The sequence below is a fragment of the Nymphaea colorata genome, chromosome 2, assembly GCF_008831285.2.
Source record: "Nymphaea colorata isolate Beijing-Zhang1983 chromosome 2, ASM883128v2, whole genome shotgun sequence".
In the NCBI taxonomy this organism is placed as follows: Eukaryota; Viridiplantae; Streptophyta; class Magnoliopsida; order Nymphaeales; family Nymphaeaceae; genus Nymphaea; species Nymphaea colorata.
In genome coordinates this window covers 14,215,117-14,234,546 of record NC_045139.1, presented here as the reverse complement: position 1 = coordinate 14,234,546, position 19,430 = coordinate 14,215,117, and the positions used below count along the sequence as shown (strand labels likewise).

The 19,430-nt window shown below is 38.7% G+C and overlaps 1 protein-coding gene across 1 annotated transcript; it reads left to right on the top strand.

Moving 5' to 3' along the window:
* The first annotated feature begins 12,115 nt into the window (after nt 1-12,115).
* On the top strand, nt 12,116-17,974 carry LOC116247856 (serine/threonine-protein kinase STY13-like). The gene is made up of 6 exons (XM_031620227.2): nt 12,116-13,357; nt 14,833-14,954; nt 15,124-15,332; nt 15,431-15,605; nt 16,974-17,108; nt 17,499-17,974. The coding sequence occupies exons 1-6, from the start codon at nt 13,009-13,011 to the stop codon at nt 17,703-17,705; spliced, it is 1,197 nt and encodes a 398-aa protein (XP_031476087.1). The 5' UTR covers nt 12,116-13,008; the 3' UTR covers nt 17,706-17,974.
* Nucleotides 17,975-19,430: the final 1,456 nt, after the last annotated feature.

Below are 19,430 nucleotides of genomic sequence, written 5' to 3'. Positions count from 1 at the left end.
TATATGTATAACATACCCGGTTCCATTTTGTCCGCTTATTGACAAATCTGCAGAGAAACAAATGCAGAATATTCATATAATCCATGGCATGCGCTTCAATTGTACATAGACGTGTAAGAAATTCATATGAACACATAGTACATGAGAGACATTAACGGCTTATAATTAAACCATATTAAATATGTTATCAGCTATTGTTTTCAGGATTTCTTTCGAGCTTTCGAATTGGCAATAAAGCAAAAACTATGTTTCTTATACCAGGTCACCACACCTAGTAAAATTTTGTTCATTTGCTAAGCACTACATTATCAAGGCAAGTACACGTTTTCAAATACTGAAAAAGGTGTGCTTCTATGAGACAAAGGTGTACTGCGGGTTAAAAACCTCAAAGCTGAGTAAAGACAATTGCACATGACTTGGAATTCTGGTATATCTCAATTTTCAAATGAGACTGGAAAGAAATGTTCCTTCAGTACTTCACAAGAAAACAAGTCGTGAAAGCTTTGTCCTCCTTCTCTAAGCATGGTAGCGGTCAATTTTTAATCCATTTGTGAGTCAACGATTGGTTCTTAGCGAGGCAACAAAAGCATGGATCTTATGAGATCTCAGCGACATGGATGACAAGGTTCACCAGTCACAGCTCACCAAGTCATGGCATGATAATGACTCTTGACAATTATAGAGCCGATGAAGAAACACCAACCAAATTGAATGTAACTTCGTCAGATATTGGATTCAGATGTTCAACTGCATAGAGGGTCCGAATCCTAATAACAATAACTATGGGTCCAGATTCAAACTTGAATTTGAATGCAAAAAGTACAAAGCTGAATCCAAAGTTTTAAGTGTAACCAGATTCACATATATCTATAATCTTCCGTATTAGAATTCCAAAACCAAGGAGAATTCAAGCCTCCGCACTTAGTTTCATCAAAATCAGATTTTAATTCGAACAACGTAGACGTCCTTAAGACCATCTTTGGTTGCTTAGTGAACTTTTGCTTCATGGAAAATTTATTCTCACCGAATTATTAGATGCAACCAAATACAGGGTGAGGAAATCCCGATTCGAACTTCCTTTACTACCGTATTGACCAAATGGGTATCTTTTTGAATTAAGTAAATAAAATATATGTTAAAATTCATTATAAAAATAAATCCATATTGCAAGAGGCCGATACGATAAGTCTCAGCCGATACACTCCGATGCCGAGCGACCTTCATCAGACATCGTAGTCGCCGTGAGAGTTGAGACTCCTTGTCCCACCTGGTGCTCCATGCCAATGAATTTCTTTTTTCAAGTTAAAAGAGAGAACTACGCATTGATGACGGAAGAGTGCATGCTTGCTTCTTCCCTTGGGTCGTGTTTGCAGGGAAGTAAGCGTGCGCTTCTTGCCCATGCACCCACCTCTCAATATAAATCAATTGGGAACACCAACTCCCACCCAGTGCAGTTGAATCTGCAACAGCATGCAGTGGAAGGGACTTGTTCCTAACTCTCCAAATTTTCCTTCCCCGTGGGACCCTTGATAGCTTGACTCACACCTTATCATCTTTTCACATCCAGTCATTAATTCTATCTCTCTCTCTAAAAATAAGTTCTTCTTTCTTCTTATAACAAGGTGAGAATTAAAGGAATAAGATTGAAGAAAATGAGAAGTTGGTTTCCCTAGCTTTGCATGTAAAACATGATCATCTTCATGTGAAATAAGATTATTATACGTAAACTGAAAAACTGCAAATTATCTAGCTAAGAACTATAGTCTGTTTCTCTAGACTTAGAAGTTGATAGTTTAACAGACACGCCTACACATTATATAAATTGAAAGCTGTGTGCTGTTACTCTATTTTCAAAAGAATTGCGTGCCGAACTCGAGCCTGTTGCACGCCAAGTTGAAGCCTTGCACTTATCCTATCCTTGTTACATCATCTCCATCTTTATTAGGAATACTTTTTTAGGGGCCAAAGACTTAGGGGGCTTTTGGATGACATCTCTCATCCCAGTTTTGTGAAAATTTGGTTATTTGGAAACTAAATTTTTTAGTGAGTTTTGAAAATTTAATTCCTAAATGGAAAGTACGACACCTGTCATCTGGAATACTATTAAATGGTATAAACAAGAAAGGAGTGAAGACGAAGAAGAGAGGGAGAAAGTGAAGACGAATGAATTCTTCATTCCAAAAACTATATTGAAGCCTTACCAATCGTAAGGTATTTATACAACATTCAGTGCTCATCTTCCCTATTTACTCGAATATACAACAAGATGATAAGGTAGGAAATCACCAACGGGATAAGGCAAGATCACATCTCAATCTGGCTCAATCCTTTCCTGAAATCACGACGTTGCTGATTTCTGATCTTCTTCCTGAAATCACGATGCTGATTTGTGTAACGTCTAACACTCCCCCTCAAGTTGGCGCTCCGGGATCTAGGAGGCCTAACTTGCTTCTTAATTTGATGAACGCATCTTTACCTAAAGCCTTAGTGAAAATATCAGCAACTTGATTTTGAGTATCAATATGTTTGGTACGAATCTCTCCATTCTGAATTCTCTCCCTTATAACGTGACAATCAATTTCTATATGCTTGGTCCTCTCATGAAATACAGGATTTGCAGATATGTGAAGTGCTGCCAAATTGTCACAATATAATTCCATTGGTTGTTGATGTTTGATTCCAAGATCTCTTAATAAATATTTTATCCAAATCATCTCGCATGTCGTTAAGGCCATTGATCTGTACTCAGCCTCTGCTGTTGACCTAGAGACAGTGGTTTGCTTCTTCACTTTCCATGATATTGGATTTTCTCCAATAAAGACGCAAAAACCTGAAGTGGATCTTCGTGTCATTGGACATGCAGCCCAATCTGAGTCACAATAAGCTTTGACACAAATTTTACTAGATGAAGATAAAAATATACCAAAGCTTGGTGTGGATTTGATGTACCGAAGGATTCTAAAAGCTGCGTCCAGATGCGTGTTCCTGGGTTGCGACATGAACTGACTTAGTAATTGGACACTGTGCAAGATGTCAGGCCGTGTGATGGTGAGATAAATGAGCCGTCCAATCAATTTTCTATAAAATGTTGGGTCTTTCAATGGCTGGCCTGCTTCATCATCAAGTTTCAAATGTTGCTCCATCGGAGTTTCGCCAGGTTTAGCACCACTATATCCAGCCTCGCTTAGAATATCCATGTTGTATTTCCTTTGAGATAAGAATATGCCTTGTTTGGAACGGGCGACTTCAATACCCAAAAATATTTTAATGCGCCCAAATCTTTCAGCCGAAATTTGTTGTTGATGACAGACTTCAAATTTGTAATTTGCTCTTGATTGTCTCCTGCAATTATTATGTCATCCACATAGACGATGATAAAGGTATTGCTATGGGCAGTTATATTGGAGAATAATGAGTAGTCTGCCTTTGACTGAGTGAAACCTAGTTGTATTAAGGTTTCAGTAAGTTTGAAGAACCAATTGCGAGAAGATTGCTTGAGCCCATATAATGATTTTTTTAGCCGACATACCTTGTGCTCCCCCTGTCGGGTAAAACCAGGAGGGAGAGTCATGTAAACTTCCTCAGAAAGGTCACCATGTAAGAATGCATTGTTGACGTCAACTTGTAATAGACTCCACCCTTTGATTGCGGCAATAGACAAGAGACAACGAATGGTAGTGATTTTAGCAACAGGTGAGAAGGTCTCTGTGTAGTCGATGCCCTCAGTTTGGGTATAACCTTTGGCGACGAGTCGAGCCTTATGTCGTTCAATGGTGCCATCAGCATGGTATTTAAGTTTATACACTCATTTGCATCCAATGGGGCGCTTGTTGGGAGGTAAATCAACGACGTCCCAAGTTGAATTTTCTTCGAGTGCACGAACTTCAGCAGCCATAGCATCATGCCATTCTGGAAATTGCATCGTTTCGTGGAAGAATGATGGTTCGGAATGGCAGAGAAGAGAAGTGAAGAAAGCTTGGTAGTTAGGAGAGAAATGTTGGAGATGAAGGTAGTTAGCAATGGGGTACCTGGTGCCTTTAGTAGATGCCGACGCCAATTCAGATGATTGAGTTGGATGAATGGAGTAGCATTGGAAGTCCCTGAGGTGTGAAGGAGGTGCACGTACCCTGGTTGAGCGCCGCACAGGTGGTGCAGCATCAGGCTGGGTGTAGGGAGGGGCTGCTTGGTTGGTCATATGGTATGTATTTGGATGTTGGGTAGGCAAGGTAGGAGGGTCGACATATTCAAGAGGTTCATGAATAGGGAGAGGTATAACAACATCACTATGGGTGTCCTTGATATTGTGGAAATGGAAGTTATCTTCAAAAAATTTAACATCGCGGCTTGTGAAAATTTCTTGGCTATTGAGATCATATAATCTATAAGCATTTTGGCCAAAAGGATATCCTAGAAAAATGCATTTGCGAGAACGGGCGTCAAACTTGTGAGACTTGCCAATGTTATATGCATAACATAAACACCCAAAAACTCGAAGATGTTCATACTTGGGTTTCTTTCTATAAAGAATTTCGTAAGGGGTTTTGCCATGTAAAGGTTGTGTGGGCAACCGGTTTAGCAAGTAAGCAGCGGATAAGATACAATCGCCCCAAAACTTGATAGGAAGGCCAGCTTGAAAACGAAGGGCACGAGCGATATTTAATAAATCTTTGTGCTTCCGTTCTACCACTCCATTTTGTTGAGGGGTGGCAACGCAAGAGTGTTGGCGCTCTATGCCATTATTATGCAACAAGGTCTCCATGTGGGAGGAAAAGAACTCAGTCCCATTATCACTACGAATTTTTTTAATGGTTGTAGAAAATTGATTTTCTATGAGGTTAAAAAATTTTTCAATGTAAAAATATGTTTCTGATTTGTGGCGCATAAGAAAAACCCAAATGCAACGGGAAAAATCGTCCACAATAGTAAGAAAATAATGGGCACCCGATAGTGAAGGTGTTTGATAGCCTCCCCATATGTCACAATGAATCAACTGAAATATGCTAGAAGTAGAGATAGAACTATTTGGAAATGGCAAACGTGATTGTTTGGCAAGATAACATGTAGAACAATGTTCATGTTTGGGAGCAGAATTAGAAAAATTGAAAATAGCCTTCAAACGAGGAAAAGAGGGATGACCAAGTCGAAGATGCCAGAGATTTTGCTGGTCCGATGAAACAGCAGCAGCACATGGTCCTTCACCCTCAAGAACGTATAGTCCATTTGCCATCCTACCCTTCCCAATCATCTTCATCGAGCGTCGGTCCTGAATAATGCAAGAATCATTGTCAAATACAACTTGACATTGATTTTCATTGACAAGTTTAGGTACTGATATAAGATTAAAAGCAAAAGAGGGAACACAAAGAACATTATGCAAAGTAATGGAGGGGTTTAAGTGAAGCTGACCGACATGTGTGACGGGTGTAGAAGAACCATTAGGGAGCTTGACCGGATTTGATTTAACTAGCGATGGATGAATAAGACTGGATAATGAATTGGTGATATGGTGTGTTGCACCAGAATCGATTATCCAAGTTGGGAAAGGAGTTTGACAAGCAAGTGAGAGGCTAGTACCTGCGAGATTGGCTTTGGGAGTCTTGGAACTCATGAACTCTAGAAACTGTTGGAAGAGATCTGAGTTGGGAGAAACTTGTTGTTCTGGTTTGGTAGGGTTGCCGAGAGATGCAATATCACTTGTGGACGAGTTTGCTTGTGGCTGCTGTCGTTGAGCACCAAAGTTTTTCTTCTTAGGAAAGCCATGTAGATGATAACATCGAGCTTTGGTGTGGCCTAATCGACCACAATGATCACATTGGGGTCGAGGGCGTCCCATGGATCTAACGGCATTATCATGACTTGTATCTTGACGTTTTATGGCAGGTGCCGCAGAAATAGCGTCAGGCTGAAGTGGAGTATGAAGCTCTCGTTGTCTTTCTTCTTGAACCAATAAGGCATAAGCCTTGGAGGTGTCAGGCATTGGTTCCATAAGAAGTATCTGGCTACGAATGGGACCATAACTTTCATTCAAACCCATCAAAAACTGAATTAGTCTATCATGTTCTTGTATCTCAGTCAACTTCTTTATTGCTCCACAATCACATACCGGAGGACTAACATATGCATCATATTCATCCCATAAACCTTTGATGCGTGTATAATAAATGCTTATAGGAGACTGACCTTGTTTGCAATTGATGATTTGCTGCTGAATTTGATACAAGCGAGGAGCATTAGACTGTGTGAATCTGATTTGTAGCTCTTTCCAAACAAAGGCAGCTTCTTTGGCATATACTACCGTTGGCATCAAAGACTTATGAATGGCATTGAGCAGCCAGGAAAGGACCATATTATTGCATCTTTCCCAAGATATAACAAGAGATGCCGGGGATGTGGGTTTTGGTATGGAACCGTCGACGAAACCCATCTTGTTTTTTGCCAAGAGAGCCATGGTCATGGCACGCCTCCATGTTTCATAGTTGTCGCCAGTGAGAGGCTGAGAGACAAGGCAAGCACCGGGATTGTCAGAGTGATGGAGGTAAAACGGATTGTCAACTTGGGCAGTTGTTTCTGATCTTGAAGGGGACCCAATAGCTCCTTGGGTTTCTGCCATGATCATGAAACCAGTGCAAGCAACAAGCTTAATTGTTGGTTGAGAACAACAATGAAGCAAAACAGGGGATGCAATAGAGAACCCTGAAAATGCAGCAAGGAGGGGCAGCCGAAAAAGACCAAATTCGACTGGCACTAGCAACGATTCCGCCCGAGCACCATTTTGTTGGAAACGTGGTGCTTGGAGGATGTTGGTCGTCCAAAAAGCTTAGTGAAGAACTTCCGGTGGAAGCAACGCCAAGGATTTAGAAAAAGCGAGAGACTGTAGCAGGGGCTCGTTGCAGACAAGGCGGTGCTTCAAAGGTTGATTGTGCTCCACCCATAGCTTAAAAGAAAATGAGATTTCACAGATTTGTTCCTCAGATGCAGACGATTGTTTTGACTCCTTGCTCGCCGGTTAAGTTGGCCGGAGTTGAGAACGCCAGCCGATCCCTTTTCCGTTAGCAACCAGTCTTCCTCTGTTCAGCAATACCACTCCGACTGATTACAGTCGGGTTACTTCCCAATCTGTCAACAGCGACAGATTCAACGGGAACGACAAAACTCTAGAGCAGCTGGCTCTGATACCATATTAAATGGTAGAAACAAGAAAGGAGTGAAGACGAAGAAGAGAGGGAGAAAGTGAAGACGAATGAATTCTTCATTCCAAAAACTATATTGAAGCCTTACCAATCGTAAGGTATTTATACAACATTCAGTGCTCATCTTCCCTATTTACTCGAATATACAACAAGATGATAAGGTAGGAAATCACCAACGGGATAAGGCAAGATCACATCTCAATCTGGCTCAATCCTTTCCTGAAATCACGACGTTGCTGATTTCTGATCTTCTTCCTGAAATCACGATGCTGATTTGTGTAACGTCTAACACAGTGCATTCACCATTTGTAGTTTAGAGTAATCCTAACAGGAGTTGAATTGATGATCCTGCTTCTACAGACCTATCGGTCCGACCAACTATGCTATGCCCCTCAAAGCATTATATATTCACATTGATTTCCCATGCATTTAACTGTTCTGGATCCGACTAATTTGCAGAAGCAAGAAACCAAACAACACAAAAGTTAGTGATAAAGTCTTCCCATCCAAACTAAAGTCCACGGTTTCTCACTGTGTGTGCGTGAGAGAAAGAGAGAGAGAGAGACTCCAACATAATTTTTCAATATGAAGCCAACGGGAGATGTGGACGGCGTGTATGTAGGTAGGAGACCAGCTGCACTGCACGTCCGGTTCAAGCATGAGGTAGACTATCGAGTTTGTGATATCACCCTCTTTCTTCAAGCCTAGTCCATACCCGACAAAAAATCCAGGGTCCACCTCGTAACCAGCGTGATTAGAAATATCGGTATTTATTACTTCTGTATCGGTTTGATAACCAGTATGGCGTATCGGTTGATTCGCATAGTTTCCCAATTCTTCGGCATCGTCTTACTTTTCTATTTTATAAATTTAAAAATAATTTAAATTGATTTTGGAAATGGAAGAGGGCACAAAACCTAATTATCTGTTAAGGGTTGATTGGAACAATGTTAACGACACTGACAACTAAGGCTATCAAATATTCAGTGAGGTGTCGCGTAGCTGGTCCAGCTAGTGGACCGAAGAGAGCCTGTTTGTTAGTTTGATTCTTGTGCCCGCTACTTTGTTGGACCGAAAACTATGATAGTATAACATTTTAGTTGATGGGTGCGGTATGGGTCCACTCAAATCCCAAAGCAGCTTAGACCCTTTAAAAATGGCTTCAAAGGGCTTCTATAGCACATGAAATCGATGCATGTGAAGCCAAAACCCCAGCATTCCTTGTGAATTCTAGCTGTGAACCGAGCCAAACTTGGCTCTCTAGACCTGTTTTTGTGGCTGCGACCGACCAATTTCATGAGCCAAGTTGGCTCATTTCGCAGCCTTTCCGAGACACAAGCTACGCCATGTCTCAAAAACCAGCAATGCGGATCGGATTGACCGGCGGGCTCCATTGCTTCCATTAAATGGTCGATTGCAACTGGGGATGCCAATGTCAACTTAGTGAGTGCATGTGTGCTCCAAAATTCTTGACAAATTATGTGAAGACAAAGCCGTTGCCCTCAAGCAATGCAACTCGGCCAACTTTTGATTGAGTGCAAGCAAAGAATGTTAGGCAAGAGTGCACTCGCAAGTTGCCGGCATTCGCACCACCAAAATTTTATATTTCTTCCTCGCTTGAATAAATTGTAGATTCTTGAAGTCACTGCGCAGGGGCGGAGGCCACACGGTGTGGGCAATTGCCTACACGAAACCACAAAAGTACTTTTTTTTTACATTGACGCGTTAAAACATTTTTTTTTTCATTTATTGATGTCTCTTAAAAAGAAAAAATTTATTACTCATGTCTCTTAACAAAAAATTTCTGACTCTATCGTTGCCACTGGGTTTCATACCATCTAGAATGCAACTAAGTTTCAGGTTGTAGATGTAGTTGCCTTCAAAATTTCACTTGATTGTAAGTTGGCTTAAAGTATAAAATAACTTGGTCCACTTATAAGCAGACAAACAAGCTTTGTCCTACTTTTTTTTTTCCCCCATTTTACTTGGAGGAGACCATGCTAGGCTAAGGGACTTTGTTGTTCCCATGAGAAATACAACTTCTAAGGTCATTCTCCTACTACTATAGTTTTTTGACATGTTTCCGAGATGCTATCAGCAACTAGCTGCCTATCAGCCGCTGTTCCAATCAAATGCACAAAATCACTTAGATCTTACTTCCTCTTATTATTTTCTTGGTTATGGTTCCTTGTATGTTAGGGGTCGTTTGGTATTAGGAACATATGACCGCATTAGCATTTAAAAATGCTAAGCAAATTCATAAAACACTCCCACCCTGTTCCTAATGTCAAACTGCCTCTTATAATTCTAAAGTTTGAAAATTATATATGTGCGTGTTGTTTGACCTTTCAGAAAATCTACTAGCTTATCTTGCAGATACTATCTGTAGATCCACCGGCGTTGTCAATTGATTCAAATGCGATCGATTTATTCAAATTATTGGAATCCTATTCCTCAATGATGTGCTCCGCGTGAAAGGAGGTCCGAATTAAATAAAGACTTGATAGTGTGAACGAACTGCTTTCTAGTCTAGTAAATGACAATTAGTTTTTTAAATATTTAGCCTGGTCAAAGGTTTCTTTTGTTAAAAAAAAAAAAAGAAATATTTTTCTTTAAATCCCTTCAATTTGAAAGAAAATTCTAACTTCTCCCTTTGAAATCTCTCCTCCTTTTTTCTCTCTCCCTCTTTAAAATTTAAAATGTTAGACCACAATTGTTGTACTCCATTTATTTTGGTAGGAAGAGAGAGACCAAACCAAAAGTATGGGAGAAGAAAAACTGAGAAATTTAAAGCATGTTTGGTAATAATAATACTTTTATTGTCTCATAATTATATCCCGAGATGGATTCATGGACCATAATAACATTAATCATAATCGTTGAACTAGATTCATGGAACATAACAACTTGTTGTAATTACCAAATGAACCTTTAAAAAAACTCGTTTCTCATCTATTTTCTAATAGTTATTTTCGTTTTTTCTGTTGTCTTATATCTATATTTTTACGGTTCTTGGTGCTTTGCATGCCATTATGATGTGATTATTCATGCTTATCTTACTCTTCACTCCTTTTGTTTATTTCACTTTTTTTTAGCTATTATGTCACTTATATATTCCCTTTCTGCTTGCATAATTTCTATAAACATATCCCGCTTCTCATTCTTAGCCGTTCTAATAGTTTGGCCTGAATCAGTTTATCTCGATTGTTTCAATGACCAATTTAAGAAATTATAATTGTTTTTCAAATATTTTAACAATTTAAAAATTATTTTTTAATAATCACAACCGATTCGCTGAATCAGCCGATTCACCGGTTCAGGAACATGGTCAATTTTATTTGATGCCGAGTGTCAAAAGACCGGTTGGAATTTCTTCAATTTGATGACGAGAAAATGACATGATTCTAATGTGAGTATAAATTCACCTGCCTTCATACTCGAAAGTTATATTGTCATGACCAATACCATCAAATTGCCATTTAGGCAACTTTTTTTTTTCCAAACCTTTTTGGAGAATAAATAACAAAAATTTCCAGAAAGCACCAAATTAGGGCCAACAGCCTTTATTGACATTTCTAATAGTCACTGCATATGCCACACTCATTTAGCAAAAATGAAGAAATTGAGCAGAATAGTATTATTATTTGAACCAAATAGAAATAGTCGTCATGTTAGGAAAAGAGAATTTCTTTATTTATTAAGAAATGAAGAATAAATGAACTGGAATATAAATTTTCAATTTTTTTATATATAGCTTAAACTAAACTTTTGCATTTTACATGTACTTTTTTACATTTTTTTACATTGTGCACTATGAAATATTCTTCTCATTTACATAAGCTCATACTAATTGGGCTGGACTAGTTCTTAAGTACATAAGGTTGGACCGGGACCTACCATCCTCCTAACCCACTCAGCAGGTCGAACAACAAATAAATAAGTTCCACCAAACTTTTAGCATGAATTAAATATATGTGCCAAACTTAGTTGAAGCAAGTACAAAAATGACCCATTTGCTCCTAAAAGGTAACTATGCATCATTTTGGCTGCAAATGTTAATTGCCATATCTGCTTGTGCTCATGTTCAATCAGGAATGCAAACGTTCTCTTTTTAGAGGCTTGATAGACTGTCAGTATCGGCCTCTATAATCTAACTTTTTGTGCTGCAAAAGAGGAATGCAAATATACAAGTTAAAGTGCAACAATAAAGATGTCACCTCAAAGCACCAAAAATAAGCTTAGGGTGAGAGAACTTTAGTTCTTTAAAAGCCTCTATAGATGCCCCATGTTCTATAAGATGTCAACATTTTATTATTGAAAAATTATAAAAACATTGTCAAAATATGCATGCTATTAAAATTTTGTTTATGATCGGTACAAATGTTTAGGAACTTTATCTTATTGGAAATATTTAGGCTCTTTTAGCATTAAAAAAATGATTTGAAAATAACAGGCTCCCCTCTTTTTTTTTTTTTCAAAAACTCTTGTTAGGGTATATTTTAGTGGGGGATTAAAAAAAAGTCTATTTATCTTCAAAATCTGAGCGTTAGTTTTAGGAGCGTAAGGTTTATGTTTGAACTGGTCTCCTCTGCTTACTAGAACTGATCCTATCTTATTATCCAGAAAATTTAACCATCTTTTAAGGGCAGGTGAAATTTTCTCACCTGTTGAACACTCTCTCACGCAAGTTCGAGGTTGCTTCTGATTTTGATAAATGCATTTAATACGCGAAAATAATACTGTGACAACGTATCAAGTCGCTACACCGACTGTCACTCTTCATCTGAATACTTGCTTTTATAAATTAACTCCTTAATAGAAAATTTTGTTTTCTCATTTGAGAATTGAAAATGTAGATCCGAGTTAATTTAATTTCAGGCCGAAGGATGAGTCGGTATTCAAAGTTTCAAACACGTGATTGGCAGCCAAAGAATGACTCCACAACCTGAGCGGAGGACGGCGCCGGCGCGGCGAGGGAAGGCGAACGGTCAAAAGCCACGGGGTCAGGATGTCGGCGTTCGTTGATGATTTAGACGCTTAGGGCTTGCTTCTCAACGGTTGGACGGAAAAGGAAGGATCCTGTACCTCTCGTCTCGGGCTTTCTTTCCATGGGAATTTACTCTCTCCCCCTTTTCTCTCTTTATGATTCCTTCTCTCTCACTGTGGAATCATTCCATTCCATCGATACGGTAGACCGGTTCTTTTTTCCCCCCCGAGACTCCTTTTGATTTCACTCCACAGATTTCATATTCTTCGTCTTCTTTTCTATCGTCATCGGTTTCTCGGTGACGTCCTTTCTCTCTCTCTCTTTATGGCGCACGCTTGATGGCTCAGGATTGACAAAAAGGGAGTCCTAGTTCACTCGTCTTCGACGAGAATCTTGGGGGATTCTCGATTATTTCTTTTCTCTTGAGAGTTGTTCAATCTGCTACGGTCCTTTGGTTGCTCGAAATTTTTCTGCTGGGGTTTAATTTTTTCTCCGTAGTTTAATTTTCTTCTCCTTTGATTCTTTTGGTTCTTAGTGGGAAGGTTCTGACGTTATTTGTCGTCTGAGGTTGGGTGGGAAGATTACCTTGCTGAATATTTCTCTTGGGAATTGGGGTGATTTAGGTTGCTAGTTCTTGTGGGAGTGGGGTTTATTTGGTTGGTTGTCTGTAGTTTTAGTGGTGATCTTGTACAGGGATTCTGATTAATTGCCTCAGCATCTTTTGGTTGGTCTTTCCTTTTTTTGTGCTTTTGGTCTCCCTAGTGTTCGATCCTTTCGGGGGTTTGGTTTTGGGTTTTGATTAGTTTTCTGAATTGGGTTGTTTTCGACAATATGGATACCGACTCGAAGGTTGGGAGAGTGATTGAGGTCACGAATGGTGAGAGGAATGGAAAAGGTTTTGGCGAAGGTGGTGGAATGATGGGTCTTTTGTCCAAAGATGCGGGCTCGAGAAGTTTAGGAAGTAGGGAAACGTTCTTCAGGGCTGATCAGATTGATCTGAAGAGTTTGGATTATCAATTGGAGAAGCATATGAGCAGGGTTTGGTCTAAGGATAAGGAAGCACAGAGACCCCGGGCGGAGTGGGAGATTGATTTGTCGAAATTGGACGTAAAAAGTGTTATTGCACATGGCACTTATGGAACAGTTTATCGGGGTGTTTATGATGGACAAGACGTGGCAGGTAATTTGGTCACTTGTTTGATTAATTCTTCTAATTGTTCTTCCGTGCTAATTGGTCTACGTACCATTTTTTCGTTAGCTTGTATCAGATTTATTGATCTTATGATCATGGGTGGATTGGTGGAATTTCATGATTCTTTTGTCAATTCATTTATGTATCTGTGGAATTTCGTATCCATGTAGGCCTCATATTTTTATTTGATTTCATGCAAGTGGTTAGTGATCAGTTTACATATTATTGGTGCCAATCTTGCACTATCTGATATCTATGTGTTATTTAATTGGACAAATTGTAGGCATTACTGCAAATAATTTGTCGAGATAGGAGTTCAATTGAACTACTGAAGTGCCTTTATGACTTAGATTGCAGCTTTGGCAATTTGATACATGTTAATTGATGTGGTTTAGCAGGTGGAGGTCACCTTCTCTAACACGAATAAGTAAATAATTCAAATGTCCCGCTAGATTGCTGATTTCATGTCGCTAATGGAGATTTTGTTCCTTACCTGTGGGTCGTTGTTCACATGGTGAAGCAAGCTTGTGGTCTATATTCTTCCTTGCAGTACTTTCCAACAACATAGGCTCCTGGAGTCAAGGATTTTAGGAACATGTCCCCAAAACAATTTACCCCTGATTCCCTTTGTGCCATTTTTCTTGTTTCTATTTTCAGAGACAGATACGTGATATGATAATCTTGTTGGAACATTGAAGAGAGATTTTTTTTTTTTAATTTGAAAATTGAAACTGTCTGAAACAATATTTCGTTAAAAAGGATTGCTAGCCTGTGTGTTAGACAAGACTAATATGTTCATGAACACTCCATTTCCTTCATAAAGCATAAAACTGGCATTCAAGTCATAGGACCTGCAGATTGACACTTATTCTGTGATAGAACTCTTGCAAGGCTTAATGGGAGGTGAGTCATTTGTGCTGCGTAGTAACTGTTTGAAAATCATATTGCTTTATATTGCAAACACTACATCTTTTTTCATGTGTGTGTTGGTGAGTTCAAAATCTCAACAACCATGCTTTTTTTTCTGGTAAGTAAAGGAGCTTTTTTACCATTTTTTTTTCGATAAATAAGGACCTTTTTTCTAATAAACCCCTGTATTGTTGGCCATTGACATATACACCCCTGCCTTCTAATTCATAAGCATACTTATGCTTTAACTTTTAAACAAGAGAGCCTAACTTTGGACGAAGTAACCTAATGTCTTAACTATGTAACAGGTATTTTTAATAATACTAATAAATCAGGGGCCTATTTATCTATGAGACTATGACTAATTAGGATAGCCATGAAAATTAAACGAACTCTAAATGAAAATAATAATTTTACATGACATGTCAACTCATGTGGTAGCTGGCTGCAGCTGGGTTAAACTCATCCTAGTCGAACACAACTTGTCTTGTGCACCTAACTACATGAATGTGCATCGGAGAGTGCCTCACATCCAATCTGACTTTGTGCTACAGTGAAGCTGTTGGACTGGGGAGAAGATGGTCTTTCCAATGAGGCTGAAACTGCTGCTCTTCGAGCATCATTTAAGCAGGAAGTTGCTGTCTGGCATAAGCTTGACCACCCAAATGTAACGAAGGTTGCAATTTCCCATATAATGAATCTGCTCAATCTTCTTTTTTATTGTTATTATGTGCCATTAGCATGTTCTGAACTTATCGAACAAGTTCTTCTCTAGAGAATGGTAAGTGCATTTAGATGATCTTTTTTTAATTATTGACTGTGTAGCCTTCATTTGCATTATGTAGTTTGTTGGGGCATCAATGGGCACTTCGGAACTGAAGATTCCTGCAAGAAGCTGTTCAAATAATTTTCATGAAACAATTCCAGCAAGAGCATGCTGTGTGGTTGTGGAATATCTGCCTGCTGGAACTTTGAAACAGTATCTTATAAAAAATAGACGCAGAAAACTTGCATTTAAGGTCGTAATCCAGATTGCGTTGGATCTTTCAAGAGGGTTGGTTGCTATCCCGTCATCCCATGCATCTTAAAAGTTTTATGAATTTCCTCATTTATTGTTGTAAAAATAGGTGTTTTATTTACCTTGTATTTCAGGCTTAGTTATCTCCATTCTAGGAAGATTGTACACCGTGATGTTAAGACTGAAAATATGTTGCTTGATTCATCAAGAACTCTTAAAATCGCTGACTTTGGTGTTGCTCGTGTTGAAGCACAAAACCCCAAAGATATGACCGGTGAAACTGGTACTCTTGGTTACATGGCTCCTGAGGTATGCAACTATTTTCTTTGATGATTTGCATCCCTCTCATTCACTTGGGTTTTAATTAAGATAGTAATATTTTTATTTCCATTAAGTAGTTTTTTAAAACTCTTTTGAAGCTCTCATTTGGTTGCTTTAAGTAGTCATCTAAATCTCTTGGACGGTGTTCTGAGATAGTGGTTGTCTGTGGAGCTTGAATCCAAAAAATGTTTGCTTAATGATTCTGAATATCTGGAGGGATATTCAGTAGCAAGTGACAGCAAGCTAGAGATCCCCATTAAGTATTAATTTGCACGAAGGATATCTGTGACTGCATTTATAGCACGTGTTTTTCTTAGATAGCATGTAACTTTTATGTTCCAGACATCCAGAAGCAAGTTTCTTAAACTAGAAGGAACGTGGATTCTTTAGTTTGTGTGTCATACACTGTTCCTAGTATCTAAAATCCACATTATATGTTCCATAAATTTTATCGAGCCTCTGTATTCTCAGCCGCATCATGAAAATGTTTTTTGTTGTATCTAATCTATACCAAGTAATCTCAAAATATCTTATATTCAGGCTCATTCTTTAAGGCAATAATTAAATTTTAAATATCGAACATGGCACCTTTCGCATATACAAAAATATATGCATGGTTGAAGTTGAACATTTACTGTCTGTAACACGCACAACTTAAAAAGGGCATTGGCACACTCAATCTGGCTGGGAATAGATTTAAGATAGACATTAGAAACCAAAAGACATAAAAGTGATATACGACTGGAAGGCTGTATCTGTTTGTGATGCTAGAGAGGATGTAGAAGTGTCTGACGTTAGAGAAGGATGAAACTGGGTGAACCTCATGCAGGTAAGGGCCTATATGACCAAGATACCAGAACTGAACAACGCAGTCCATGTTGTTGAACTGAGCTGTGACTGGTTGGGGATCACAGAGCATTCAGGGCAAACGACAATGGGATGATTGATTTTAATAGGAGAATGATTATCAGGATACACAGAACGACTACAATGTGATGTCATTTTGTTATCATGTTGTTCCATCCTTTTGCATTGATGTTCTGTTCAACTGGTACTCTGTCTAAAAAGGGACCATGAAAATATAATCAGTAGCTTGTAGTGGGAAGAAATGCTCAAAGTCCTGGCACATTTCTTCATCACCAGCAGCCAACATTTAGAACAGTCCACAAATCATTTGTGGAATTTGTTTGGACAAAAAACGTTTTTTTAGAGGATAAGACAGTTTGAAAGGTGATTCCATCCATGTAATATTTGCTTTAGTCATAAGCTGATTCATGGAATTCTTTTTTGCAAATTGACGTGTGCTAACGATTCAATGCATTTAAATTTTTAAATATTATATTTATCATTGCACAGGTCCTAAATGGCCAACCCTACAACAGAAAATGTGACGTGTACAGCTTTGGTATCTGCTTATGGGAGATTTACTGTTGTGAAATGCCTTACCCTGATCTAAGCTTCGCAGAAGTTTCTTCTGCTGTTGTGCGCCAGGTTTGTCTACTTGCTCTGCTACAAATGTCCAAGACTAGTTTGGAAACTATGTTTTTCTCTACAAGAATTTATGCACCTTATTCTGCTTGTGGGAGATTTACTGTCTTACTCTGATCCTAGTTTTGCCAAAGTCTCTTCTGCCATAGTGTGTCAGGTTTGTCTGCTTGCTCTGTTGTAGATCTGTGTCTGAGACTAGTTCCAAAAGTATGTTTTCTCTATATGCATGCATGGATTTGCGAGCGAGAGAGATTGCGGGTAGTATTTTGGGTTGTTAAATGGTGCTTTGTTCACTGTTCCGTGTGGAACTTGATTGTTTAGTTAGCAGTTTCATTTTCACGTGCATATGGGAAGGATGGTGCAAATTCATATAGTCTGTACAAATTTTGACAGAATTTGAGACCAGAGGTCCCACGGTGCTGCCCAAGCTCGTTGGCCACTATAATGAAAAAATGCTGGGATGCAAACCCTGACAAACGGCCTGATATGGATGAGGTTGTGAGGATGCTCGAAGCGATTGACACAAGCAAAGGTGGGGGCATGATACCCGAAGGTGAGGCACGTGGTTGCCTCTGTTTCGGGCCACGACGTGGTCCATGAAGATTCATAATCAAATGACTGATACTTGTTCTGCAATTTTGTATTGCTTCAAATTGGAATATTTTGTGTGGATGAGTTTCGCAGGGATCAACCTTCGTTTTATGCAGTGGTTGAAGCTTTGCTTTTCTCCTTTAGTTACTTAAGGAAGCTGAAATGCTGGTTTCAGCAATGCATCTATAATCCTTGTAAAGAATTTGTTTGGGGAATGTTTCTTTCAGGCGGAGGCCATGTGTCTAGTTCTAATGATTCAGTAATCAATGCAATAATCATCTGTTGAGTTGCATCTTGAAGTTTGTTTGGTGGAGTGTGCTTACTGTGATGGACGTGAAATTGCAATGGGTGCTATATCATATGCCTTTCTTGTTCGTATCTTGTGGAATAATATTTTTTTTTCTTTTAGGCTTCGGAAGCAGTATTATTAAAATCAGTTCTGGGTTTCTGGTATTGTTTCAATTTCTTTCAGAAAATATCAAATCGGAAAAGTTATTCGTATTTAGTTTGGTTTATTTGGCAGATTTTTTCTGAGAAACAAAACTCAATTTGAAGACTGATTCTAATGGCATTGAGAAAAAAAACATGGATAACCACTGACCCGAGTAAAATGACCATTTTATCCCATTTCATGAAAAGTGTACTCGAATGCTACAAAGAGAGGTTTCTCATGTTTTTCCTTTCACAACTCTTATAACTTTCGTAACTATTCTTCCTCGACCTCTTACGGCAGGGTTCCGCTGCCCTAACTAATACTCAAAGTTACATTTTGATATTGTTAAAGTCATACTTGCCTTTATTTCATGGTTACTAAAAAAATCTGTAATAAGATTTTTGGCAATCATAATTATCAAACCTGTAGACTTTTGCCATTTTACGCTCTAAAACATGAGATGACAATATACTTGTTAACTATGTCCGTGCCGTTTAATTACTTTCTAGCACTAATCAAGAAAAAAAAGTACTGAAACAATTATTTTACATATAATTAACTTGTTAGTGGGTAGGCTTGCCTTTTAACAACTTTCTAGCATTAATAAAGAAAAAAAAAATACTCGCATAATTATTTTACATATCAACACAAAACTAACCTTGATGTAATTGGTCTTGCAGTTTTTTATTTTTTAGAAATAGTGTAGGAGGTTAGCCCAAGCTGACAAACTGGAAATTTGTCTCCATCGAGAGCATGCGTTCCAGGAACACCTAAGTTGAGGAAGCAAAAGTGATTCTTCCATCCGTAGCCAAAGGCGCAATCAAGTTCGTAACCGAATGAAGATCAGATCTAAAACTCCAAAGACACACCGACTTGGGCCTAGTGAGAATAGTATGTTGTACAGAAAGAATGTTAATGAGAATGAACAGAACACCGATTTGGGTCTAGCGAGAATAATATGTACAGAAAGAATGTCAGTGAGAAAGAACAGAACACCGACTTGGGTCAAGTGAGAATAATATGTACAGAAAGAATGTTAGTGAGAAAGAACAGAACACCGACTTGGGTCTAGTGAGAATAATATGTACAGAAAGAATGTTAGTGAGAAAGAACAGAACACCGACTTGGGTCTAGTGAGAATAATATGTACAGAAAGACTGTTAATGAGAGTCTAGTGAGGGCATCAAGTTGTATGTTTGGAAGCAAGTCCAACATCATTATTAATAAAAAAATCCGGAAGCCCACCGGACAACTGCGCAGACAAGCCCACATGGGTTCCACCACTTGTTTGGTTCAAGAAC